This window comes from Strix uralensis, chromosome 2 (assembly GCF_047716275.1).
Source record: "Strix uralensis isolate ZFMK-TIS-50842 chromosome 2, bStrUra1, whole genome shotgun sequence".
NCBI lineage: Eukaryota > Metazoa > Chordata > Aves > Strigiformes > Strigidae > Strix > Strix uralensis.
In genome coordinates, this window is record NC_133973.1 from 3049164 (window position 1) to 3075802 (window position 26639).

The window sequence follows — 26639 nt, forward strand, 5'->3', positions numbered from 1 at the left end:
CCTGAACTTCCAGCTCTTGGCATGAGGAGGGGCTCTGGCAACACTCCTGTCCCGAGCACCACATTTATAGGGCAAACACTTTGGAGACTGCCATACTGCTCTAGGGAACAGCATCTTGAGATAGCAAATGTTCTTACCTTCTTGCACACTGCCTCAGCACAACTTGCACTCCTTTCGGATACCTACAGGGGGCTGCATGATTTTAATGACCCTGCTCATTTATGCTTTTGCAAGTCCAGTAATTTAGAATAAAGTTACCTTTTAAAATGGCCTTCAGATCACTGAAAAATGCATATGGGAAAGGATCTCTTAAAATTGCTCAACCAGCCCTGTCTCTGCTGCCTTTCCCCACAGGCATCATTTAGTTATTGCCTGCATATAAATTAGGCAGGCTTTGACGGGAGAGCTATTGACAAAGGTACCTCACTCCATTTTCTCTTCCTGACCTGGGGAATTCTGGAGAAGAAAGAGCCTACAGTACAAATGGTCAGAAAAAGGACAGTTAAATAACAGAGGGATTGCTTTGGTACATGGTTGTATGCCATGTCCTTACCTGTACTAGGCTGATGTCTACTAAACAACAGCTAGTAGGTGGTCTGGTCTTTGGGTTTGCAGGCTAGCCAGCTAAATGGGTAGCCTTTGCTAAGGTTAGTATTTCGACAGTACTTTTATATTTAAATTCGCTTTCAGAAAATCCGTTCTGGACAACTCTCCTGAGCAAAGTCTCTCCTTGTGAACCCATTTCCAGCATGTTGAAGATGATGCACACAATTTGGCATAGCAATGTGAAGACGGGTCCAAGTGAATTCTGTTTACAACCTTAAATCTGAATTTCCAAGCTGGGGTTTGAGAGGGGGAAACGGGGAATTTGCAACATTCCCTCCTAGATTTATTGACACTGTCTAACCATCAGATTAAAAAAGGAATTAGTGAAGAGAGCGACAACATACAGGCAAAATGGAGTGATGTGACAAAGATCAAAACAAGTAAAATCACAGACACAAGGCAATGTTTGCCACTAGTATATTAATTTTTAGGCTGGAAACATGCAACCTCCCAGTTTAGGGACAATTGCCTGTACAATTTCCAGACACTGATAGCCTAGTCATGAAGGCTGTAAACTTTGAGGAAGTCTTGAGGCCTTTCCAACCTATATGAAAACAACTTTGATTATATAATTGAGTTTCCCCACCTCTCCACCCCACTTTTTGTCATCAAAGTCATCCTTGTCCAAAGCAACTGATTAAAATGCACTTGGGGCATACAGACCAAATTATAAGATGAGAAATTGCTGGGAAAAGGTTCCACATCCAGCTCAGTTTTTGACTCATTCTCTCCTCCAAGTTCTGTAATACATACTTTCCAAAAAAACTGTTCCCTGAACACAAATTGAGGACTTTGAGGCGTCTGGGCTATTTTTTTTCTGCAGGGAAGTGTTTTGAGTGACCAAGCTGAATCCTTGAGTGATCCGGGTACCGATACACATACTCAAGGTGTCAAGTCCACAAATAAGGGCAACCACAATCCTATTATTTTTCAGCATAAGCTAGGCCAATAATATGGGAAGTCTTAGACAAATTGATTCATCATTTTGGTAGCATTTTAAATGTAGACATTTTTTAAATGCCTACAAGCTAGTGTGTGGGCAAGGAACATCATTGTGGTCACAGTATTTTCTGGAAGAGAGCTGCAATAATGAAATACTTCTGCATCCCCATAACCAGAACTCGGGAAAAACATTCACCCTTACAGAGAAGAATCTTTTCCAGTGCAGCTGGGGATTCGAGCCAACAACTATGTGCAAATTACAAGAAACCATGAGAAAAGTTAGAAAAACATCTACGGAATGAAATCCATCCATTTTCACAAGCTGTCCTCTGTTCAACACCTCAGGAGTGGTCTGAAACTTTTGAGGATGATTCTAAGATTCTAACTCGGTTTAAATTAAGACAAGTAGTTTTTCAGGCAGATCAAGTTTGGCTGAGTAGCCTAGATCTGGAGGTGGATTGAATACCGGTAGGTGCCAAGAGGTGCGTTACAACTTTATCTCTGTGAAGAGTGCAGTCTCTTCAAAAGCCAGAGATACTTGGCTTTCCATTTAGGACACAGCACATTTTATTTTGACTACACAGGAGTACTGGGGAAAAGACAATTTTATATGGCAAGTCAGCTGACTAGATGGCTCACATGCTCATACATACGCAGATGACATTGCTTGTCTTCTGGGATATGAATAATGTCATAAATGACACACATACACAGAGTATTGTCTTAAAAGTGACTAATGCCTTAAATGACATACTCTGGTACCAAGCAATGTCTGATCATTTTCTAAAGGCATTTGATTTACAAGCAAATCAAGTTCCTAAAAGATACTCAACATCAGCTGTCACACAAGGAAGGAAGGAGAGCAGAGACAGACAGATAGATGAATGGTCAGTGGAGTTTCAGGTAGGACCTGCTGGTACATAACATAGCAGATGCAGGAATAAGGGAACATAAATACCAGCATATCCTTCGTGACCACTTAGTTTCAATAAGAGAAACAAGGACTTGGGCTCAGCTAGCTCTCACCTAGAGAGAAGTGCAGCAACCCAAGAAGAGCAGAGGGCCCCCGGAGGCTGTACATAACTCAGCGCCACTATTACTCTTTCTAAGGAGGTTATAAAACTCTTCGAGGGCTGGAGTGGCACCAAAGAGGGAGAGAACTAAAAAGAGAGTAAAATGAATAAATAAATAATCTATTCCTGCTGAAGCTCTGTGCAAACTGGGAACATTAGAGCTTTAGGAAGTCTGGGTTGACTGAGCTGTGCCGGAGCACCACCATGCATATTCTGCTCTGTGCCAGCTGCTATTCGAGCCTTTTAATGAGAGAACTACATTTGAGGGGTGCTCCAAAGCAGCACTGGGGGATACTGACTCAGCTGGAAGGCAGGACCAGGAGAGCAGAAAGGGTGCAAAGCACTGGTCTCATTCTCAGAGCTGCCCAACAACAGGAAAGTGAGCTGCTATCAAGGCAAAAGGCCTCCTCTTTTTCACCAGTAGGACTTCACAACCCTTTCCCCTGACACCCTAAGCTCAAAGATGCATAAGAGCTGTGCAAATCTTTAGTCAACCCCCTCGCCCACCTGTAGAGAGTTTCATGGATACCCAGGGCCCCTGCCCTCTTGTACGCAGTGACCAAAAGCCAGTGACAGAAGACCTGACACTTCATTTTCGCAATCGACCTTTGTTAAACTGCCTCCTAGAAAGCCCCTCTCCGTGGCATGGAGAACAGCCCTCTGGAGCAGCTGAGGGTTTCCTAGGAGGAGAAAACCATACTCGTGTAGACACCTGCAGCACTGCCTGAGCTTGACACTTTGAGGACATAAATCCTTCCCCCCTGGATCAGGAAACAGTGCCTGATGTGCCAGTGGGAGTGAGGAAAGTTGTGCACTGGACCTCCCCCTAGCAAACCGGAGGGAAAGCCAGGCAGAGCTGGGCTTGCTTGGCACTGGTCTCAAGGCCTCCCACGGCAGCTTCCTGCTGTAAAACCCTCAATTCTTAATTCTGATTCCCCAGTCTGCTAAATATGGCAACGTGTTACTGCTCTAGCACTCATGGATTTGCTGGAGGTGCCCCTGCCCAGTGTAAACTTCCTTGACCACTCAAGCTGCCGTACCTGCTCTGCTGTGTCTTCAGTGGAGCTGGCTGTGCTCTCCTTCTTGACAGGACCCAACATGTTCACACCTCATTGCTCACAGAATCACAGAATAATCTAGATTGGAAAAGCTCTTGAAGATCCTCCAGTCCAACCATTAACCTCACACTGACCATTCTCAACTCCACCAGATCCCTCAGCGCTGGGTCAACCCGACTCTTCAACCCCTCCAGGGATGGGGACTCCCCCCCTGCCCTGGGCAGCCCATTCCAACGCCCAACAACCCCTTCTGGAAGGAAATACTTTCTAAGAGCCAGTCTATTGCTCCATGCAACTATATGGGTTAGATGTATCCTGTGGCACTTTACAAGACAAGATGACTCCCCTCTGAGTACAAGACCAAGTGAGGGATAGCAGGGAGTCTAACCCTCCCTGAGAAGGGAGAAACTCAATCTTATGTGGAGAGGGGGACTTGGGACATTCAGTCTGTAGCTCACATGTCAGCCTAGAGACTGGAGAAACACCTTCACTTCCAAACACATTCATGATTCCCAGACTGTCAGGAGAAAACCAGACAAGGGGCAACCCTTGGCTGCTTTTAAAACATTTCTACACTGATTCCTCCTTGAGATACAAAGCAGTGAGTGAGATGAAATCTCCTCTTACTCAAGCCTTATTTTTCATAATTATGCATCTTTAGTGTTTCATAACGACCAATTTAATCACTTTTGCCGTTTAGAGGGCTATAACAGCCAATCATGGTAATGGGCTTGGTATTTGGTAGGAACCATTTAACGCCCAAGAGCCCTTGTTCTGAGCCACTTGATGCCACTTAAGTTTGACAGACAGACTCTCATTAGCACAAGTTGCAAAACCTCTCAGATGAAGCTCATTTCTTTTAAACAAACTCTGCTCAGTGATCCCCAAAGTCTCTGAGTGAGGAAATTTTTAGCTCACTTCAGATCCATGCAGGTCCATGGTGGAAATTAATCAGCATATTTCGCTGTGCTGGGGGCTTTCTATGAAATTCTCTGCCTTTCCTCCTCGCAGTTGTTCTCTCGTACCTTGCACGTCAGCTCTGTTCCCACATGGCCAGCCAGTGCCTGTCTCCTGGAGGACCACCTGGGGTTATGTGACCTTTTGTTTTCACACATAACCCTCTTGATGAGCTTCTGCTCCACACTGACCAGCCTGCACCTGCCTCTAAGGGACAGCTCTCACAAGGCAATTGTTTCTTGCTGGGGACAACTGAATATACATTTGGAAACCTTTAAAAATATCTACAGATCTCTGGCTGCTGCTAAAACTGCTGCCCTTGCCTTTGCCGTTCCTGCTACCCCATCTGTTCTTTGAATAGTGATCCACAATGCAAAAAAATAAAGCTCAGGGCATCCGAACTGCTTTAGACGCTCCAAAACCACACATGCAAGTCTGCACCCCAACTCACAAGATGCCCAACAGCTTTGACAACACGCATAGTCCAACAGTGTTGAATATTTGCATCAAAAGCGACTAAAGCAGGCCTCCCTAGTAGCTGCAAGGACCAGCAGTGCGATAGTAGGGGGTGCTGCAGGTTGTGTTTGCCAGACACATGGCCTGAGGCTTGTGACAAATCTAGGAGTACTGCAGTAAGGGTCTGCAGGAAGGACAGAGGGTTTTTACTCAAGGACTTACACAGCAGGAGGCATGGCTTCTCCTCAAAGGACTTTGTGTTCAATGGGCAGGCTAACCACTCAGCATTGCTATCAGGGAAGGGTGTCAGATCTACGACGTGTGGTTTAAACCCATTGAGTCTGTCCACTTTGCAATGTTCCCCAAGAACAGATTTTCCCTTTACATTTTCCTCTTTCTCATTATATCACAACCATTGTACATGCAATGAGACTGAAAGTTGTAAATATAGGAGTCCTAAAAGGAAAATGTGTTGATATGTGAACGGTTATCTCCTGGGTGACAGAAGAAAGGCATATTTTGCAGCACAGTCTGATGGGACAGGGTAACATCTCACCCTGTGAACAGTCTGAATGGTCAGTAAGGCAACTAGGTAAAGAACACAGTATGTCGAGCTAAAGGAGTCCAAATCAGTCCTTAGAAAGGAAAACCCCATATTCAACACTGCTTGCAGCTAATGTCAACATCTTCCACGCCTACTGCTTTCTGACACATGAAATGGTGACTCGAGAGAATGGATGGTGGGTTGCCCTGTATCTAAACAGTCTAAATGGACCCTGTCTAAACCACCGTGTTTGGTTCAAGTACAACTAATGCAGTATTCCCAGCACCATAATTAAAATGGACTCTGTTTCACCTGGCACACACAGACTAAAACACAATATTACAAAACACTGTGTGCACCTGTCCAAAGCTGAAGAGAGCATTAACCAATGTTATGATGTATTACTTGAGAAATAGCCTGATGCCCCTTAATTAGAGGCTGCCTGCTAAGGTAGACTCAGCAGGAGAAGAGTTAAGGTTGCATTTGTAACCTTAAATCTCACCTTACCTGGCTTGTGAGTGCTTAACTGTGCAACTTTAATGTGTTCTTATCAGAGCATTTTTATTGAGCCATTATTAACATCAGTTAGATACAATCTAGCATTTCCCAGATCCCCCTTCTCTCCAGCCGTTACCTGACCCACACATAACATGAGATTCAAAGGAAGCATTTAACTCAACCTTTGCTATCATTCTCCAGACACCCAGTGCCACTAATTCCCTGGCAGCTTCCTTAAACAGGACTAGAGTTTTGGTTGCTATCTAGCATGCCCTCGGCCAGCCTGCACATTGAAGGAAATCCTCTACTGATAATTAGTAAGTTCCCCTGACACTGGCTGCTCATTAATCTATTATTTTACTCCTCTAATTACTTTTGTCTGTTCGAGTTAACAGTCTCCTTCCCTCATCTCACACAGGAGATGCTGCATGGCAAATGTGACTTCTCTTTGTCCCCAAGTCCCTTACAGCCTCTGCTCTAGGCATGGACTCGGACACCCATCCTGGCATTTGCTGAGCCACAGGCTGGCCTCTCCCATGGAGTGACTTGCCTCTCCACGTGCCTGTATTTCACCCAAGCTATAGTACATGCAGCTCCTGGCTTCTGAGCTGGGGCTTGCTGAAGGAACATCTGGGGAATGTGGGCTTCCCATCTCCACTTGTGTTGTCCCCTGGAAAGTTCCCAAGAGCTACAAGGAATCCTCCTCACAGCAGTCAAGTGGTTGTAGATCTCCCTGCAGGAGATGGGGGCACTTAAAATTTCACAGTGCAAGGACCATCTATCTATATATGCCCTGAATTCCTTTTACAATAGCAGCCTCTACCCAAAGACTAACAGTGTCACAAATTCACTTTAAGTCCCTTGGGCAGAAGGGAAGACAGAAGTAGGAACCAATCATTTATTTGCTTGGAACATGCCCAAGTACAGCAGAGATAAATGCAGTAGATACAAGTAAGCATGTCAGAGAGAGCCTGCAGTTGCAAAGTTTGGAGCCTGATCTGAGCTTCTGCAGTTCAAGGAACTTCTGAAATTTTGCCTCTTACCATGATTGACACTAAAAATACTTATTCTCTCTCCCCTTCACGCAGCTGTAGTTTAGGCTGTACAGTCAGGCTTTGGACAGCTGTATAGATCCATGCCCCACAGTCAAAGGATGGCAGATACAAGACGACTCAGGATACTGTCTTTCTTCTTCTCGGCTTTTATTTTTCATGCTTACTGCTATGTTTCACAATTCTACCATTAAGGAAATGCAAGCCTTTGAGGTTGCTGCAAAAAAGGCTGGCAAACATCACAAAGCTTACCTGTGTAGCAAAATGCGTGCACAGACACCAGCATGGTGAACATACAAATGAACACTACTAAAATGCTCACAAATCATGCGTACAGCAGCGTGCACCTGCAGGCTCATGCGGCTTTTACAGATCTACAAGCTGCACGGCAGGTAAGGATGGTGGTAAATGACATATGCTGACCATTACGGTACATGTACTAAGATGACCCTGCCAGCAGTTCTCAGCCAGGCACATGCAACAGGGCAGTGACCTGCAGGCACCCTCATGAGGAGCCTCGGGACCCCCATGAGAGGCTGCGTTGCTCCGCCCTCTGCCTACCCCAGACTGCAGCCAGCTCATCTCCCACTGGTGCCTTCCCTGGGACACAAGCCAGGACAAGGGGTGGGCTCGGTTAGCTGCCCAGTAAAGTGTGCCATGTCCTCTCCTCACTCTACGACCCTTCCAATCTGCCACAGCCCTCAGTCAGTATGATGACAACTGAAATCTCTCACGATCAATGCCTTTCCCAGGCCATTATTACCTGCATTACACTTTTTCTGCTTGCAGTTTGTGCTGATCCTTTGGCAGAATACGCTCATCCTTCAAATGGCCCAAACTGGGCGTGAACTTCAAAGGCTGCATCAGACAGCAGCTCTTGTTTCCCTGGGTGGGCTTGCACTCACCGTCCCCTCCCAGGCTCCCTGCTGCTCCCTGCTTTGCTCCCGTGCTGCAGGAACACTGGGCTGGGCACTCATTGCGAGTTTACGAGAAAGGATGATTTGTTCAGCCAGTACATGAAAAAATACAGAGTACATGAGAAGAGTCGTATTTTTCAGGTGCTGTTCAGAAAGAAAAAGTAACTGAAGAAGAAATAAGAACAACACTTTTGTTCATGCACCTCCTAAAAAAAATCCCTGAATCATGTTTTCAGTCTCTCTTGTTTTTCTTCAGACAGGAAAGGGAGGAATGTTCTGAAGACACATTTCTGCAATGCTCAGAAATGAAGCTGAGGAAGGAAAAAGAGAACAAATGTTCGCAACACCAGGGCCTGTTGCAGCCTGGTGTTACCAAAATAGCTCACTGCCTTCAGCTGGGAGACTCCCACTTCCACTACAGCTCTATTCAGACCTGAGAGAAAAGCTCCACAGTGCAGGAGGCTGAGTGACAACTGACCGTGCTGTAGTCATCACGGCAAGCAAGTTCGGGATGTCTTGCCCCCAAAGCTGGCTTTTTCTTTGCCCTAGGTCTGTCTCTGTACAGGAGATTCTTGCAAATAATCCTGCTTCTCCCTGAATCCCCCTGTTCTCTCTCTCTCTCTCACTATTTTCCAGCTATCGCCAGAGCTGGGATATGTAAACCAAGTGGCTTCATCAGTGGGATTGGCAGGGGCAAGAGACAGTCAGATGGGAGAAGCTAGCAGGGGTGAAGGATTTGGGGCTGTACGGGAAACTCCCTCCAGACATCACTGTGCTGGCAGGACCCGTGTGCTGCAGTAGATGCTGTCATCCACACTCACTGGGGTCTGTAGACGAGACGAGACAGTAGCTCTGGCTCCGGCGCAGAATGTATCAGGCACTGAAGTCAGTGAAGCCACTGAGATCAGTTGAAGCCACATAACAGCATAATAACAAAAATGGTGAAGTCTCTCTCTTTAAATGAAAAAAATGCAGGGAACAGCTATAAGCTACTACCTTCACTTTCCCCTTTTATTAGTGTGTCTCTCTCCTACTGTGAAGAGAGAGTGAGAAATATGCTTGCCTAAAGTGAAAGTACTTCTAGATTACAGCTACAAGGGGGAAAAACATGCAGCTTCTCCATTTTCTTAAGGATACCTTTCTTAAGGATGTTTGAATTGAAAGTATTAAATCTAAAATGTTGTGAATTTTTTCTCTCTTTAATTCACACTCAACCTCCCTGTACCTTTACAAGCACATTTAAATTTTCAGATGCAAACTACAGCTGTAAACGTGGAGCTGCCAGTGGGGAATATGACCTCCAGATGGCAGGGAAAATGGGACCCACTCCTAAAATATCAGCCCTTTGCCTCTGGGAACCCAGAGAAGCTCTGTCACCAAATGAGTAGCTCCAAGCACAAGAGACCCAAAGCAGACCCATGAGTTCAGATCACTAGAGAGAGACACGATAACACACACACCATCAGTGTCTTGCACTCAGTAGCATTCTCTCCAGACAATTTGTTTTGCATAGTTGACTACTTATAGGTGGGATACAAGAGTGTTTGATGGCAGGTTTGGAGCACAAGGCAGGCTGGTAGGGAAGGAGGGCAAGACAGACAGCGTGTACCATGCGAGGCAGGGTAAGCAGCAGACCTCTCCTCTTTTTGTGCTAGGCATGACAGAAAAGCTCCTTGATTTCAATAGGTTAGTGCTGGTGGAAATGATGGAGAATCTGGTAAGGTTCATTAAACTGCTGCTGAGATCCTACTTATGGTAGTGTATGGCAATCCCTTTTCCTGTCATCATTAATTATGGAAGATTTTGAATTCTCATCTTCTGGGGTACTCTGTTTTCGCTCTCACCTCCAGCCTTCTGGGATCCTTCAAGACTGACTCACAGAAGGAGGGAAGAGAAAGAAGCTAGTCATTCCTGAATGTCCCTACTAAACAGGACTGTCCCCATTAAGAAGCACTAGCCTTGAGGGCAGAGGTAGTGACTGTACAGCACTGCACAGACAGCAAAGTTACAGCACGCAGCAAACTAGAAAAATGCTGCTCTTCTCCAGGTGGATTAACGTTTTCATATGGACACAAACCAGGTCAGCCTTTAAAATGCCATGGAAAACACTCTAACACCATGGCCGACTAGAAGTGGTACCTTTCTGGGAGAAGGAAAAATGGAGGCAACTCTACCAGACTCCAACTTGCTGTAAAGAGCAGCATTTCTGTGTGGTAGGAAGGCCACTAAGTTGGTACACAACTGCCACATCTTGCCAGTAACAGCACAGAAAATCTTGTCAAAGGTGAAGCAGCCAAGCACTGACCAGAAGACTCCAGATGTTCCCCTTCAACCACTGCTGAAGGCAGCAGGGCAAATTCCCTCCTTACAGCAACCTTATCTGCCTGTTCCCCAGAAATGCCAAAATACTTGTGAGGCCATGGCACAGGAGAGAGAAATCAAAGCTCTTAAGAAAATGAATGTTTCACGCATCAACAGCGTTTGTACTGAAACGGCATCGTGGACCGCAGCAACCGAAGGGGACAGTATTACAACAGGGGGGATCTCTCTGCAGTGTATGTGTCTCTGGGCACAGAAGGAAGAAATCAAAGCCCTCCGGTGTGCTAGGAAGAGAGCACGCTCAGGACTTAAGTTTATTATAGGTGAGGAAGGGGGCAGGGGGGCTCCTGCCTGTGGGCCATGCGCTAAGAAGCGGGGACTTCTAAAAAAGTAAAAAATGTGAAGCCAGCAGAAGTGAGAAGCAAATAGAGGTTGGATGCCTTCTGGAAAAGTCCCAAGCTCTTTGTAAGCCACCATCCTTTTCTTTTTTTCTCCCGTTAATGTTGGGTAAGATGAAGACTAGACCAAGAGAGAAAAAGATATTTCAGAAAGAGTCCTAAAACAAACAGGGAGTATATAAGAGGCAAAGTGAGAGGTCTCTGTGGAAGACAAGACCACATTTTTGCCAAAGAGTGTTTTTAGGATGGAAGAAAAGAAAAAAAAAAAAGGAGGAAAAAAGAGAACTGATTAAAAACCAGCTGCCCCCCAACACCCTAAAATGCAGGGTCAACAAGTACCATGTAAATCTTAAATTTCCTGATCAGGCAAAATCAGTTAGAGGGGGAGAAGGGTGTGATGTGAGAAGAGCTGGCACAGTGACACAACAAAAAACCCCACCAAACCCAAACAAAAAACACCTCCCACCCCCAAACAACACTCCTCCTTCTCTTCACAACTGTTTTACTGAGGTTTTAAGAGTTCAGCAGAGAGGTGGGCTAAATCCAAATGGTTTAGATAACCAGAAAATCCCCTTCTGACTCATCACTATCTAGTGCCTACATGGTTGACATGTGGCGACTCTGGCTGGGGGTTTTCTGTTTGTTATCTTCTTTGGGCATAAACTGGTTTCTCCTGTGAAACGCTAGGTGCAGTAGCAAGGTTTTGGGCTTAGACAGCAATGAGAGGCAAATAAACACAGGACACGATGAGCAAAGTTGCAAGTGTGGACTATATGGTCATCTTAAATCTTGTGCCTCCAGATAGCTCAGCGTTCAGCCCTATAAGGAGACCGGCACGCACTGCAGGAAGATACATGAGTGAGCGGCGGTGTGAGATAATCTGTCTCTTTCGGTTTAAGTCTCATCCTGATCTCTAGTAATTGAGCCCCAAAGCATGAAGTCTAACATCCTTTTCAATATTTTTATTGTGAACAACAAGAATATCCAGATTTGTTCACATTATCCTCAGGAACACACAAACTGTTTGAGTCTTGCCAAGTTCTCGTCTTTAAATAACTTTCCATGGCAATGAGTTCTACAGCTGTTTATAAACATATTATATGTATACCATCTCAATTACACAGAGCATGCAGGCGCTCTTCTCTATCCCTTCTAAACTTCCCAGGCTATGCTAAATTCTCTAAGACTCAATGAGAATTTCTAGCACCCTCTAGGGAGAATCAGACTGGCGTATTTGACAAGCCTTCCCATCTCCTTTCATTTTCTGCTGTGACATGAAGCTTGGGTGTTGCAATCAATACTTATCTGCTTTGCTCTAGACTGGTTTTTATGCTGTGATTACCACTGTAAAAACTAAGCTCCTTTTTGAGCCAAGGTGGGTATCTTTAGACTGTCAGGTGGAATTTGGGAGAATCCAGACTGTTCTCTTCTCTATCAAACGGCCTTGCTGGGCTGAGCCTGGGGAAGTTGGATCAGGGATGAGATACCTGGCAGTTTTATACAAGTTTCACACTGCTCTAGGAAAACTCAATTGTTTGCCCCGCAGCTGGTTATGTGCAACCAGTAAAAGCCTCAAGTGTTCGACCTTGAGCTGAGCCCCACGGGGATCAATATAGCTTTGTCTCCCTGCCACAGCCTCTCAGACTGCCATCACGTGGGTACCAATCTCAAGGCACTTGCCACAGTGCCCACCGGCAAGGCCCAAGGAGGTTTCAACCACCGATGCCTTGTAGGCATGAAACATGAATAGGACTGTTTCTGTTAATGAGTACAAGCTCCTCAGAACAGGATCTGTTTTTTCCTTCTGTGTTTGTCTGCTCATCCAGGACAACAGGCTTGGCCGTGAGATCTCAGTTACTGCAAAGACCTTGCAACAGCTGTCCATGTTCGTGTTGCTGCTAACCCAATTCACAAGAGGCCACTCTTTAGGGCTTCCGCTGAGAGGGAGTTTATTGATAAGAATATGAACATACTTGAATCTTTATTTTTCCCAGGAAGCTCTTTTCCAGTCAACCAGGCATTTAGCATGGCTCTGAATAAGATGGAGACATGAGGAATGATAAATTTTAAAGCCTCTGGACTATGATCTCAGCAGCTTATGGGTAGGGAGAAGTAGCGTTAGCCTGAATAAACATAAGTCAAAAAAGATGTGAAGTAAAAGTAAGATGAGCTCAAAGCAGGTATTGCCTACCATCTGTAAACTATCTTACTGGATTCCTTCCTTGGCTGTGTTAGTTGTGATCTTGGTGCATGGTACAGGGAAAACAAAGCATCTCCTAACATAACCAGCCATGGATGGGTAGGCTGCCTGTGGTAGCCCACACAGAACTTGTCAGCGTGATAAATGATACATGGCCCTGCTCTGGGACCTTGTCCAAGCTGTGGTGCAACTACTGGAAATTTGATTGGACTGCATTCAGTAAGGACAAAAAAAAAAGATCTATACCTTTGCGGGCCATGGATCATGTAGGTTATAAGTTAATATTAAGAAGAAAGCAACAGGATAACACCCACTCCTCGTACAAAGTCACAGAGGGGAGAATCTGGGTTTTGTCCCTTTCAAGAGATGAGAGACTATAGCATATCCCCTAGTGAAATATTTCTAATGCTGACAAGTGCTAACTCACGCAGTCTGTGCAGGAAATCATCAATACTCATCCCCACTCTAACTGAAAAAATCACAGTTTCTTGAGAAATCCAGTTCAGAGGGCTGCTATGGTCTTTTCCATGGTTTACCATCACGAACTGGGATGGCAAAAGTCACAGGGCATGGCAGGCTTGATAAGCCCACAGCTGAGTCCTGAATCACAGGAAAGGGATCGGACTACGAGCAGGTAGGTGCTGGCCTGTTGCTGAAAGCTGCAGGTTGGCAATCCCAGAAAAGAGCTCTGCTGGCTGGAGGAAAAGAGCTAATGAAGCTGTCTGTGCTCCCAGGCAATGCCTATTAAACTATCCACAACTAGTTAGACCAGGTTGCCAATGTCCTACAGCATAATAGCCTGTCAGATAAGGAAGAAAAGGGTCTGGCTGACTCTGTGCACCTGCTCTGTCAAAACCCAATCAGTCAATCATCTGAAGAGGAATGGAAATGGAGAGTGAGGACTTGCATCGTTCCAAGGAATGTCATTCCTGCTTTCTTAAATTAAAGCTGATCTGTATTGTCATTCACCATCAGAATTATTAAAGTATTTTTCCCCTTACCTGCCTTCCTCCCAAGTGTCAGCGCTACAGTCAACAACCACAGCCACACTTTAGCTACCTCACAGGGTTATCGTCAGGGCTTGGGGACATACAGTTGATGTGAGAAAAATGCCTAGTTCAACTGCTCACTGAAGGACCAGCAAAGGAAGTGATACAGCGTTTTATAAAGCAATTTATTTAACTTCTCAGATAGGCAGATGAGTGGGCTATGATTGCTCCTGAGGCCCAGCAGCATTTAAATAAACTATCACGTGCATTCCTGCCTTTTTTGCATAAGTAGCAACACCATTTTCCCTTTGCATTTGTATCTTCCACTTCCCAGCCAACAAGAAATAAATCATTTTTGTGGTCCTAACTCAGGTAATTAGTCAACAAACACTATTGACAAAGTCAATGAATGAAAGAAACAGCAGACAAATTCGCTAATGAACTCCTTGAGGAGAGTACACAAAGAAAAAGTAATTTGGCCCTCTCGCCCCCCAATGCTGGTTTAATTTCACAACCTGTCCATTCAAAACCTCCTACACAAGCTCAATAATGCTTGTTCTTCCAGTTCTGCAGTCACGAGTTTAACCGCAAAAAAATCCAAGAGAGACATATTTTAGAAACCTTTACAATGATCTAAAATAGCTCTTTGATGCATAGCAGATGTCTTCAAAACTAGCAAAACTAGAGCCAAAAAGCCTTACAGTTCTGGAAAAGGGAGATTCCAAGATAAGACATGTTTCTAACTGCAGCAGCTCTGGAATAAATTTGGAATTCATATTAATTGTCAACCTCAAGGAAAGCATTTAAAAGAAGCCCTTCTGTCCCCCATTTGGGGACAAGTGCCTTATTGGGCTACATGATGCTCAAAGACCTGATGTCTGCCTGAAAGCAGTTCCTCTGTACCCGTAAAAGATAACAGATGGGTTGAGATAGGGAAAAAGAGAGAGAACAACAAGCAGCGAGACATGGAGGTGACAGACTGAGGACTGCCTGCCCTTCATCCCTGGCTCTGGTTGGTTATGAAGGGGGTGCTTGGCAGCCTTCAGTGTAGAGGGGAGGACCGAGGACGGATTGGATGGATGGTCAGTGAGATGGTGCTGAGGGATGCTAAAGAGGCGACACCTCTGCGACACACAGCATGGGAGAAAAAGTGTGAAGGGGAAGGGGCATGCTGGAAAACTGAACAACAGACCCTGGTAAACTGACCCTGGAATCAAATGGGGATGGGATTTCCCAGTCCTGTTGCTCATCAGAGAGGATAGCCAGAATGAAGATTTGCTCTGAGAAGCCTTTTAAAAGGGAGAGAAGTCTGTGTCTGAGACAATGGAGTAGGTGGTATAACTGGAAAAAAACACAAAGCACGAACATGCAGCCAAAGTGATGAGTCAGGACAAGAATCTTCTTATTAGTCCTCTGAACAACGCATCTCATGTGTACCAGGTCTTAGTTTTCATGAAGATATAAACTAGCATCCCTGTAATGCCCTTACCCTGGACAATGTTAGGCTGTGCTCACGTTATACCTAGGTTGTGTCTCCTACTTGAATACAAGAAAGAGTTAGATGGAGGACTGAAAGACTGATGCAGCAGTAAGATGGAAGATTTAATATGAAATAAATCTTAAGAGCAGAAATGCCAGAGCTAGAAGATTTTATATACGTAATTAAAGGTGAAAAAAAAAGGTTCTATTGCCCTATATATGCAAATGGCACAGTCATGCTTAATACTGAAAATAGCAGAAGAGGAAAGTCAGGTAGTGATGATGATACCACAGAGGAGTAGTGTTCCTCTCATCAGCTCTGCTCCTCCCACCTCTTCCTGGCAGTCTTTCCCCATCTTCCTTCTTTTGGTATTGCAAGAAGTGGGCCAGAAATACAAACTGCATATCTGGCTTTCATATACATGAAAGCTCTGGAGGGCTTTGGTTTGGCTGAAGGGATGAGACAGGAAATCTGAGTAATCTCAATCTGAACCACAGGCCCCAAATCCAGGGGCTTCTGGACGCAGCCCTTGGATGGAGCTCTGTTCCAACGTGTCATTCTACCTTTCTCTCTCCAACCTTCTTTATGCAATGCTCTCCCCTTTTCTGGCTGCTGAATTGCAGTAGATAGCTTGACTGTCTGTAGCACACACAGAAAGCTTGTCCTCTGACTACCATAAACGCTCTTTAACCCTTTACATATATGGGAGTATGACAGAATACTATTCATATGGAGCTGATCAATGCTTTCCCCACACATTTTAGATGAAAAAATATCTGACGGCAAAAGAAATCAGGTAAAAAGTTCTTCTCTCCTCAAAGGACATGATAGAGAGGAAGAGAAACCTACCTCTCGTTCCCATCCAACTGATAAATCTTTAGGGGGTGAAGGTTTCCTTGCAATCCAAGCTGCTAACCCCATGGAGTCTGACTACTGAAAGGATATTCTCCTTCCAAGCTTGCCACGCCCTTGAGCGTGGAAGGCACAGTTAGATAGCAGAACAAAGCTGGTGAGTTCTTCTTTATTCTGTCTCCACCCTGCTCTTCACTCATCTTGCAGATAAAATGCCTCCTTTACTCACCTCATAAGACATAGGAAGACTGTCTGCCAAAGTGGAGAGTAACATGAAATCATCGGTGCCACTGTTTGCCTCTCCCTTTTCAGGCAAATCAGTGGGAAGCAAATTCCATGGTTTTCGGAAAGAACCTCTTTGTAATATCTAAACAGAAATCCTTTCCCCTCTCTCTGGCACCATCAACGTTTTATCTCTACCACCATGCTGTGCATTACCAGCTGTAGAGACTGGGACAACTAGATGAAGACCAAAGCTAAACAGAATTACAGGTCCAATTCTGTAGAGCATCTACTGAAGTAATTTCATCTGTTCTCTCAGACATCCTGGTTACCATGCCTAGGAAATCACACCGCAAAACAAGTTTGCAGTGCATTTAAGTTTCTTGCCACTTTTTTGCATCTGCCCGTACTGCTACTGAAATTTTCTACTGATATTGGAAAAAAAGGAAACTATTGTACCGTTCACAAATGACTTGCACAGTTGAGTCCAGTTGGGTCTCTTACCTGTTGGGGTAAGGTGTCTCCAGGTGATGACAGGCTCAGGACGCCCATTTGCCATGCAAACCAAGGTCACGTTGCTGCCCTCATTCACGGTGATGTCCGAGGAGATATTGGAGATCTTTGGTGGAACTGTGAAAACAAAAAAAGTTGGACCTCATTACCCAGACTTCTAGAGGGCTGCTTGTCTGACTCATTAACATACTTACCTATTAACCAGAGGCAGCCGCAGCCTCCTCTCACAGGCGGCACTCCTCATTACTACCTAGGTTTCTGAAATTATATCAGAATAATATGTACCGCTGCTTCAAGGATCTGCAGGTAGAAATGCTCTTTGCTGCAATCGCAATGTTTTATGTTTGGACAGGTTTGGGGGCCTTCATAAAATAACCTCTAAGAACTTGCCTGACTGCCCCAAGGCTGCATAGAAGGAGCTGGCAGGCTCCAAGAACCATCCCAGCTGATTTTTACACTCCAAACAGTCCCAGATGCAGTTCTACATCCTCCTGCAGGGTGCCAGCCCTCGAGGCACTGACTCAGAAGGTGTATTAGTTATCGCTACCTCCCACGGGCAGATAGAACCCATGCTGCTAGTCAGGACACTGCTCTGCTGCTCACGTAAGCAAATGCTCACCGGGAGTTGAACCGGAGAGCTGTTAAGCTCATGCCGTGACGAGGTGAGAAGCAGGGACATGCACCACGGCTAATGGGAATTTGCTGAGGGAAGGCACAACGGCGACAGTGGGAAGGTTTCTGCAACATCTTTCAGGCAAGAGGGATCCTCCATGGACTGCCTGCAGTAGGTAGCTTCTGGCTGATTGCAGCTCACACGGCACAGCACCAAAAGCATGGTAGGGCCTTTAAAGATTCACAGCCATGGTTCGGGTATTCAGGATCCTTAAAGACCTTCCAAGCTAACTGAGTTTGTGTCACAGGAGCAAAGTGACCACACTAGGACCTGAACAGGTACCTCCAGGTGTGTGGAGCGTGCGGTCTATCGGCCTCCAAGCAGACCAGGCTGTTGCAGTCTCTCCTCTCTCACATACATGTCTTGTTTCCACGCTTCACACCCCAGAGATAGTGAGGGAGTTTGACTAAAAAGGAATCTTCTGGGGTTTGGGTTTTTTTTCATTTTTTGTTATATTTTCATCTTCCGTATTTGTGTGTAGCGAGGAATGAAACAACATAATTTTCTGCTTTGCTTACCACAGAGTAAACAGACAGCAGCCTCCCCTTCCCCCTCCTTGGCAAGACTGGCTGATGGTACTTTTGAGGCAAAGCTGCCTACGAGCTAGGTGGGGAGAAGGAAATGAAGCCTGAAGAGAGCAACTCACCACTTCCAGCTCTGTTGCTGGATTCACAGGAATATTGTTTACAACCCACAGCTCATTAGCCCCTCTCTGTAGGCCCCAAACTCATGGACAGTACTTCAGCATCTATGACTGTGGGACCCCTTTGAAGGAACAGGGACTTCCAAGCAGGAACAGGACCTGTCAAACGAAGTGAGGCAGACATGTCTCTGCTGACAGGCTCACTCATCTAGGCAAGGAGGGATTTAAGCTAGGCATGTTGGGGAAGGATTGCCATAATCAGAGGAGAAGTAATAGCATGGAGGGCAGTGAGGAAGCAGCTGGGGACCAACACAAGAAGGAAGGTTTTTGCACTCCCCTTGTGAAAGCAGGACAGCTGGGGGCCCATCTCAAATGCCTGTGCACCAATGCAAGTATCACAGTGAAAAAACAGGAGGAAGTAGATGTTCAAACAGGTTCGCAGTGCTGTGAACCCATTGGGATGACAGAGCTGTGGTGGGACAACTCTCAGGACTGGCAGTGCTGTGTGGGATGGATACAAGCTTGTTGGGAAAGACAGGCTGGAAAGGAGAAGAAATGAGGTGTGCTCTCTGCAGAGGGGTGGCTAGAATGCACCCAGCTCTGGGCAGTGAACTAGCTGGGAGCTCAGGCGTAAGGATCAGAGGATATCACAGTGTCACCCCTGTTGGTTGGTGTCTGCTACCAACCATTTCATTAAGAAGAGGCACTGGAGAAAGACTGCTTTGGACAGATAAAAGAAGCCTCACAACCACAGTCCCTGGTGAGGGGGATATTTGACAACATCAGCGTTCTCCAACATTTATTTTGTTTTGTTCTGTTGCCTCCTACCTCTTCCTACATGCACAGACACACTGCCGATGGCTCACGGTGAGTCACCGGTGTAAAAGGTAGCAGGACTTGTGTCAACCACCCTGATATTTGCTGGAAGGGTGAAGGTGCTGTACTCAAGCAGTCCAGGGGATGTGGGGGTCCAACAGGTTCAGCAGGAGTTAGCAGTGTGCCCCTGCAGCAAAGCCCAAGCATCCTGGGTTGTATTAGCAAGAGTGTAGCCCTGTTAAGTGGAGGGAAGTAATTGTATCCCTTTATATGGTGATTTTTGACAGCATCTGAAGCACTACATCAGTTTCGGGCTCCCCAGTACAAGAAGACCATTGACATACTGGAGCAAGTCCACTGGAGGGTCCCAAGACGGTCAGAGGGACATATCATGTGATGTACAAGGAGAACCTAAGAGAGCTGGGTCTGTTCAGCCTGAACAAGAGAAGGGGAGATCTTATTGCTGTCTACAAATAGCTACTGGGAAGGTGCAGAGAAGACAGAGGCAGGCTTTCCTCAGAGATGCACAGTGAACAGCGAAAAGCAGCAGACATGAACTGCCACGTGGGGAAAATACTGGCTCAAATTGAGGGGAAAAAGCTTTTACTTTGGGGAGGTCAAAGGCAGGAACAGGTTCTCCAGAGAGGTGGTGGAAACTCCATCCCTGGACATAGGCAAAACTCGCCTGGATGAGGCCCTCAACAACCTGCTCTAACTGGCACCAAGACGGAAGGAGAAGGGACCTTGGAAGCTGGTTTGCTGCTCAAGAGCTAGAATTGATGGCTGATCAGCTCATGGTGAAGCAATCAAAGCAAGGCATGTTGGGGGAATGGCTGACTGCACCATGTCCCCTTTCCTGGAGAGAAGGAATATCAGAGCAGGGACACCTCCCTAGCAGCAGAATAGTGGGTAAAGCAAAGCATAGCGGAAAATCAACCCTTTCCTCTCAAAGCAAAATCCCCTGACAAACACAAGTCCTGCTACATTTTACACCGGTGACTCACCGTGAGCCATCAGCAGTGTGTCTGTGCATGTAGGAAGAGGTTGGAGGCCACAGAACAAAACAAAATAAATGTTGTTGGAGAACGCTGATGTTGTCAAAGAATTTGATCCCACCATATCGAGAGGTACATGAGAGCTTCACTGACTATAGATCCATTTTGTGCCTCCTCCCCCTTCACCACACACCCATTCTGCACAGCAAATGCCTGGCAGTACAAAACAATGGTCACACAGTGGTCCTGGAAAGTAAGCAAATACTTTTGCTAACCAATACCCCAAGACTGCATAAAGGACAGCAGAAAGGAAATACCCCGGTTGGGAAATTAAATACCCTGCCTCCTCCAAGAGACGCTTGTGGCTTTGTGTTTCACAGCACACCGAAGCAGAGAGGCAGCTCGCAGCACCATGCTGAGATCTGGCTCAGCCCTGAGTTGGCAGGACTCAGAAGCACTTTGTCCTCCTTTCTGTCCCATGGGGTGAGGAGAGTCCCCTGTCTCACGGCTCAGGGCTGGCAGACCCATCGCTCCAGCCAGCAGAGCTGCAGGCAGGGAGAGCCCTGCAAGTCCCAGTGCAGAAATCCAAAACGCTACTCTTACTACAGGGAGTAAAGCAACTCGGAGAGCCACCTGAGTCCCGTAGCAGCCCAGCTACCTGTAGTACATACTGTGTTTGAGATTTGAGACCAACATGCACTGGAGAGGACAGAGTAGCTTAGTCTGGGAAAGAACAACGGAGGCTGCTATTTCTGCAAGAGTTGTGTCCCAGTTGCTCTGTCAGGGGACACAAGGACAGTGACTTTGGAGCATCCTCAGCACAGCTTCTCCACGGTGTGCTGGCAAACACGGGTAAGCAGAGCCCCAGAGTAAAACCAGTGACTAGATTACATTTTGGGGATTTTATCTTAACCTCAAGGGGTTAACATTTGCATCAGGAAAAAAGCCATACAACAAACCAAGAAGCACTAAGCTCAAGCTGGACTAGCAGATGGAGCTGTAGGCCAGTCCGAGGTCCTAGCAGAACGGTGCAATGCCAGCCAAAATGATTGAGGAGAGAACAGCAAAAGCCGCTATAGGGCACCAGCAGCAGAGCTGCAGTTAGGACACGCGTAGCCTGCCACTTTCCAAAGCCATCAAGTCATTTTAGTTCACAGAAGATCAAGTAAACTCAGCAAATACAAACAGATCTGACCATGACGACTAAATGCCCAAGAGGAGGAACATGTGTCCAGATGGTCGTATCTGGCTTGCCACTTTTTCAGATGAGTGAGAAAAGGGCATCCAAGGCTGAAATCCTGTTAGGAGTATAATGGCTGGTTCCTTTCAGCTGCCACCTTGGTCAGAGGGCAAGGAAAGGCTGAGAGGAGGGGGAATAGGGCAGGAGATAATTTCCCTGTGAATTTAAAATCTGGTTTGGCTTTGCCTGCTTAGAATACAAAGCCAGCTAGCATTAAAAATGACTGGATCTTAGTGGACAGTAATTTCACTCAGATAAAAAGTCAGAGACTTTTAATTTTCAGGGTGTCAAGCCAGCATGTTAAAATGCCAAAACTGTCAGCACCAGGAACAGTTAGCATTGCCTCCTTGGCACTTGTCATTACTTTGCACACACCTTTTTAGGACAGTCTTAAAATGAGAAGCTTTGACCTTATTATTTTTTCCCATGTGTGGGTTGTGTTATGTTTTCACAGATCCCGGACTGCTGGAAGAAGGATTGCTGAGAATAAAACCTCCTGGGACCAGGATCTTCTGGGTGTCGCAGCCTCCTTTTGCCCAGACATCTCTTGTTGACCCTCAACTGGAAAACTCTTTTGTGTCTGGCCTCTCTGAACTATTAGCACAGGCAAAACGACAGCCTGCAGACCCACAGTAGGGGAAGCACTATAGCTAAACAGCACTTTCAGGTGGTTTTGTATCCAGTCTAACAACTTGTCCCTCCAGGGGAGACCAGGCTGTTGCTGAACACTTCTGGCTTCAGGGACCTTGGGAAAGCACTGCACTATCTCTGAAAAAGATAAAATCACCAGATTTCTTCTTCCCTTTCAGCGTAAATGTAATATGGGATATCCATTACCCTGTGCTTAGGATCCCCCTGAATGGGGTGGGGAGCAGAGACTGATGTGAAAGGAAGCACAGTGTGGTAGCCCTCTGGTCCATCCCCAGAGGTAGGATGCCTTACCCATGCCAGGGACAGATTCTGGAGAGATGGAAATGAGCTCTGAGAAGAATGGCTTGAAACTCACGTATTTGTTTCTTCCACATATCACATCCACAGGACAAGCCTGCTGCCAGCTCAGTATCTCCTCTTACATGTCACTGACAGTAAATAACAAACCCCAAAGTAACCAGTAGCCATTCTCCTTAAGAAACTCACATTGGAAGAGCAGGGGGCCTGCAAGGCAGGAGCGGGACAAGGGCAGAGATGCCGTAGGGTGCCCTGGGCTGGGGGACCTGGGGGGGCTGCAGGGCAGGAGGGGTGCAAGGGCAGAGCTGGTGGAGGAATTCAAGTCCCGTGGAAGGTGCAGTGACAGAGTTAGGTAGGACAGGCTTGAACAGAACTTGCTTGCACCAAGCCTGTTCTAGTTAATTGCCATCAATCCTTCACTTTCATGACAACTGCAACTCACATTAATTTAAATAATAAGAAAGACTGAGACATGAAAAATAGAGCATACTCCCCCAGCGCAATCACTGTTGCTCTCAAGATGAAAGCAAGTGATTTGTTTCCACAAAACATTACGGTGTCTCAAAAACACCCGTTATAGCAGTTATTACAAACCAGGGGCTGCATACGGGAGGCAGCAAGGAAACCACAAACAAGAGAACACGCAAACATGCTGTTGTTATTCTTGCCTTTTATGACCAAAACCTGTCAGAGCTCAAAACTCCTCCTGAGATATTACCTGGGATCATGGGGGCACGCTGGATCAGCTTTATCATTCAAGGCTATGGAAGTAGGCAAGGAGTGGTGCTACACCCCTAATCTCCTGGTAAATGAGTCAGCCTCATGGTTAAGAAATGGGAGTTCACATCCAGAAAGCCAGCTCCTGAGTACCTTTCCAGGAGTGCAATGGGGGATGGAACAAGAAAGCATCAAGGCCACTCTTGCTGAAGAGTATAACCAGCAATGCTTCTAGAGGTCTTTTCCTAATTCCTTAGTTTATATTGGAACTGGCCACGCCACAGCTTCCAAACAGTTCAAATCCCTGCCTTTTCACCAGAGCATCTAGACACAGCACAGGCACAAAATGGCAGGAATAGGAACCACTGCTTAGAAGTGGTACTTACATGCAAGGGGTACTTAAAGGCATAGGGCAGTGGTTTCTGGCTCCTGCAGTGGTTGCACTCCACTTTCATGATGCTTCACACAAGACCTCAGTGCAGGAGGAAGGTGGGTTTGCGAGACAAGTGCAGGAAACATGGGACTAGGAACTTGAATTGGTTATGGCAAGATGAAAAACACGAGCAGAGGGACATGAAGATTTAGTTGGAAGACAGCTCTGAGCCCTGTAAACACACTCACATGAAGTTCACAGTCAGATGGTCTGACTACTCCCTCTGGGCAAACAGAGCCTTGCATAAGACCCTTAGATGCAGTCTTATACTGTGGGGCAGCTACTCCCCAATGTGAAATCACAAGACTGCTTAACAGTCAGGTATTTTGTCAATAAGTCACAAAACACATTAAAAAAAATAGAGCTCTTATTCCCACTCTACAGACCTAAGATACAGCAAAAGCTATTTAATCCCTCCAAGACACAGAAGCAAACAGTACTGAAAATTCCTAAGAAAGCCCATAAGCTCCATTTAAGTGCTCTAACTGCTTGTCCCAAGAAGGGCACCTTGGCTACAAATGGAGAAAGTCACTACAGTCCCTTCCATATATCCTCATTAGTTAGCTGCTTCCTCCAGCCTATTTACCTTCCTCCCTATTGGTAAGTAGGACCCCCACTTGTTGAAGAAAATTAAGACTCCCACCCACTAATCCACAGGAACCCCTGGCTTTCAGGACAAAAAGAAAACATCAGGACTTCTCTCCAAAGTCAAAAGAAGTTTGCAGCCACTAAAGCCCTCCACAGGTGCCTATCAATTAGCCTCAAGAGTTCTCATTTCCTTGTCCCCAGTTCCCAATTAACAGCACTTTGCAACAAACACAAAGACGCTAATAAGCCTAAGGCAGAGGTAGGGGGGACGCTGACCATCATATGGCCCTTGAACACTTTAGAGCTGCCACCTTGCTCACCATAATTAGGGGTCCTTTCCTGGGGCAATTAATTGACAGCAAATTGGCCTCATTAGTCAGTGTTTAGTTAAAGTGTTTAGTGGGGAGAGAAGGCCCAAAGAAGGGGCTGAGCTGCTAAACACAACTAAATGGTTTAATTTCCCTCTTATGTGTGCAGCAGGCTAATCACAGTTCTTTACAGCCATAACAAGAAACAGCTTGTTGCTGCTTAGGTCCGCAAAGGGAGCAAGCTGAGGGCTGGAAAGTAAAATCCAGACACCCTTTGGGATGCTGCATGCTAATGTTTCTGAAGCACTTGGCAGACAAAATGCGACATGAGACCCAAGATGTGTTTTTTACGGTCTGATTCATGCTGCAGCCTCAACCAGAGGGAGACGAAGCTGTTACCAGGGTGGGAGGGCAGAGTAAAGTTGTTGAACTTCATTAAAGAGAGTGGACTCTGAAACATCCTTCTGACCCGCTGCTCTCTTAGGCTTGTTTCAACCTGCCAGTGCTTCTCTCAGCATTAAAGTTTTTGGTGAAGTAGAGGCAAACGTTGAAGCTTTGGTTTTGGTTTTTAATCCCCTGGGAACAAAAAACCTCTCAAAATACGCTACGGTGTTTTTACAAGGTGTCCAAATTGCTTCTTTCTATTGTCTGAAAGGAGGTGCTTTGCCATGTCCATTCTTGGAGGCCTTTAGGGAAGGGTCTATCCCAGCCAGAGCATGAAAACCACTTAAGAGATCTGCAGTTCCCAACCCACAGGTGCCCCCACACCTCTCTGCCCCAATGTGGCAGACCTCCATCCCAGCATCGCTGCTGATGCCAAGAGAGGCCAGGCAGAAGAAGCCACAGGGGCTGCTAGCTGGGACCTTGCATCTTGGTGAGCTTCCTCCAATGTGCAGCTGAGCCTCACCCACTGAGATGCCATGCAGGAAACTATTTAAATCCAAGATGGGGGCTGCACATATTGCACTGGCTGGGAGCAGAAGAGCAGACAGAATGATGTAAATCAAAGCCATGTGGAAAGCCCTCCCAGTTTGCTGAGCTGGGTAGCGTGTCAGAGCTCACCGCATTGGAGAGTAAGAGCTGACAATCCAAACCTTTTTGTCCAAAGGAAGGCTCTGCCTCATCCAATATACAGTTAAGTGTCTGGACTATTTTTCTGCATAAAATTGCATGGGAAACACTTCCAGTACGATGTTTCTTAGCAGAGAGCAGCATGGAGTGTAAACCTGTTGGACTACCCCATCCATATGCCATTGGAAAACTCAACATAGAACTGGACTCTGTTGCTTACGCTCATTCACACTGATTTTAGGTTTTTTTAAACTTGTCTCCATTAAATTTACAGCAGAGAAAATATTTCACTTCCTGACTGAGAGAGAAACAGAGAGAAAAGAATAGCTTAAGTCTCAAGCCAACCTTGTTTTTCAGTGCACTAATGTAACATTGTGGGACAGAATCACAGAATCATCAAGGTTGGAAAAGACCTTGAAGATGATCCAGTCCAACCATCAACCCAACATTAACAGTTCCCAACTACACCAGATCCCTCAGCGCTATGTCGACCCTACTCTTAAACACCTCCAGGGATGGGGACTCCACCACCTCCCTGGGCAGCCCATTCCAACACCCAACAACCCCTTCTGGAAAGAAATGCTTCCTAATATCTAGTCTAAACCTTTCCTGGTGCAACTTACTCCTGCTCCTAGCCCAACACCTCAGCTTTAAAGCCAGACACCAGCCTTTCACCCTAAAGCAGTTCCAGCTCCAAGCCTGAGCCCCAGCCTTGGCCCGATGCTGATACCATTTCACCCACACCTGGCTTTTTGGTGTCCCCCCACCAAGCACAAGGTCACAACCCCGTGTTTGCGGATCTGATGCAGCCCAGGAGAGCAGGTTCTCAGTTGCATGCTTAGCGTGAAAATGAAAGCACAAAGCACAAGCCAGGCATATGCCTGATACGCCCTTATCACCACATTTGGACCTCTGGATGTGAAGTACTGGCTCTTTGCTACAAAACTTCTTTTTCTTTTCTATTAACATAGCAAATTTATGCTGGGACTGCAGTGATCCATTTATCTGCAGTTCATCTCTTTAAAGGACAGCTCTGTGTATTTGCCATTTGTGTTGCTCCAGCTCTTTCTGCTTGTAAAACTGACTGCAAACCTTTTTGGCTAACCCTCCTAGAGAGGCCTGCTGTGAAAA

The 26639-nt window shown here is 46.1% G+C and overlaps 1 protein-coding gene across 3 annotated transcripts in view; it reads right to left on the bottom strand.

Moving 5' to 3' along the window:
• LSAMP (limbic system associated membrane protein) overlaps positions 1-26639 on the bottom strand; it is a 1030680-nt gene that overhangs the window by 101181 nt on the left and 902860 nt on the right. For all 3 annotated transcript variants that reach the window (XM_074853103.1, XM_074853113.1, XM_074853095.1), the window contains one exon: positions 17068-17193. In XM_074853103.1, the coding sequence (XP_074709204.1) occupies positions 17068-17193 (126 nt within the window). The remainder of the gene's footprint in view (positions 1-17067; positions 17194-26639) is intronic.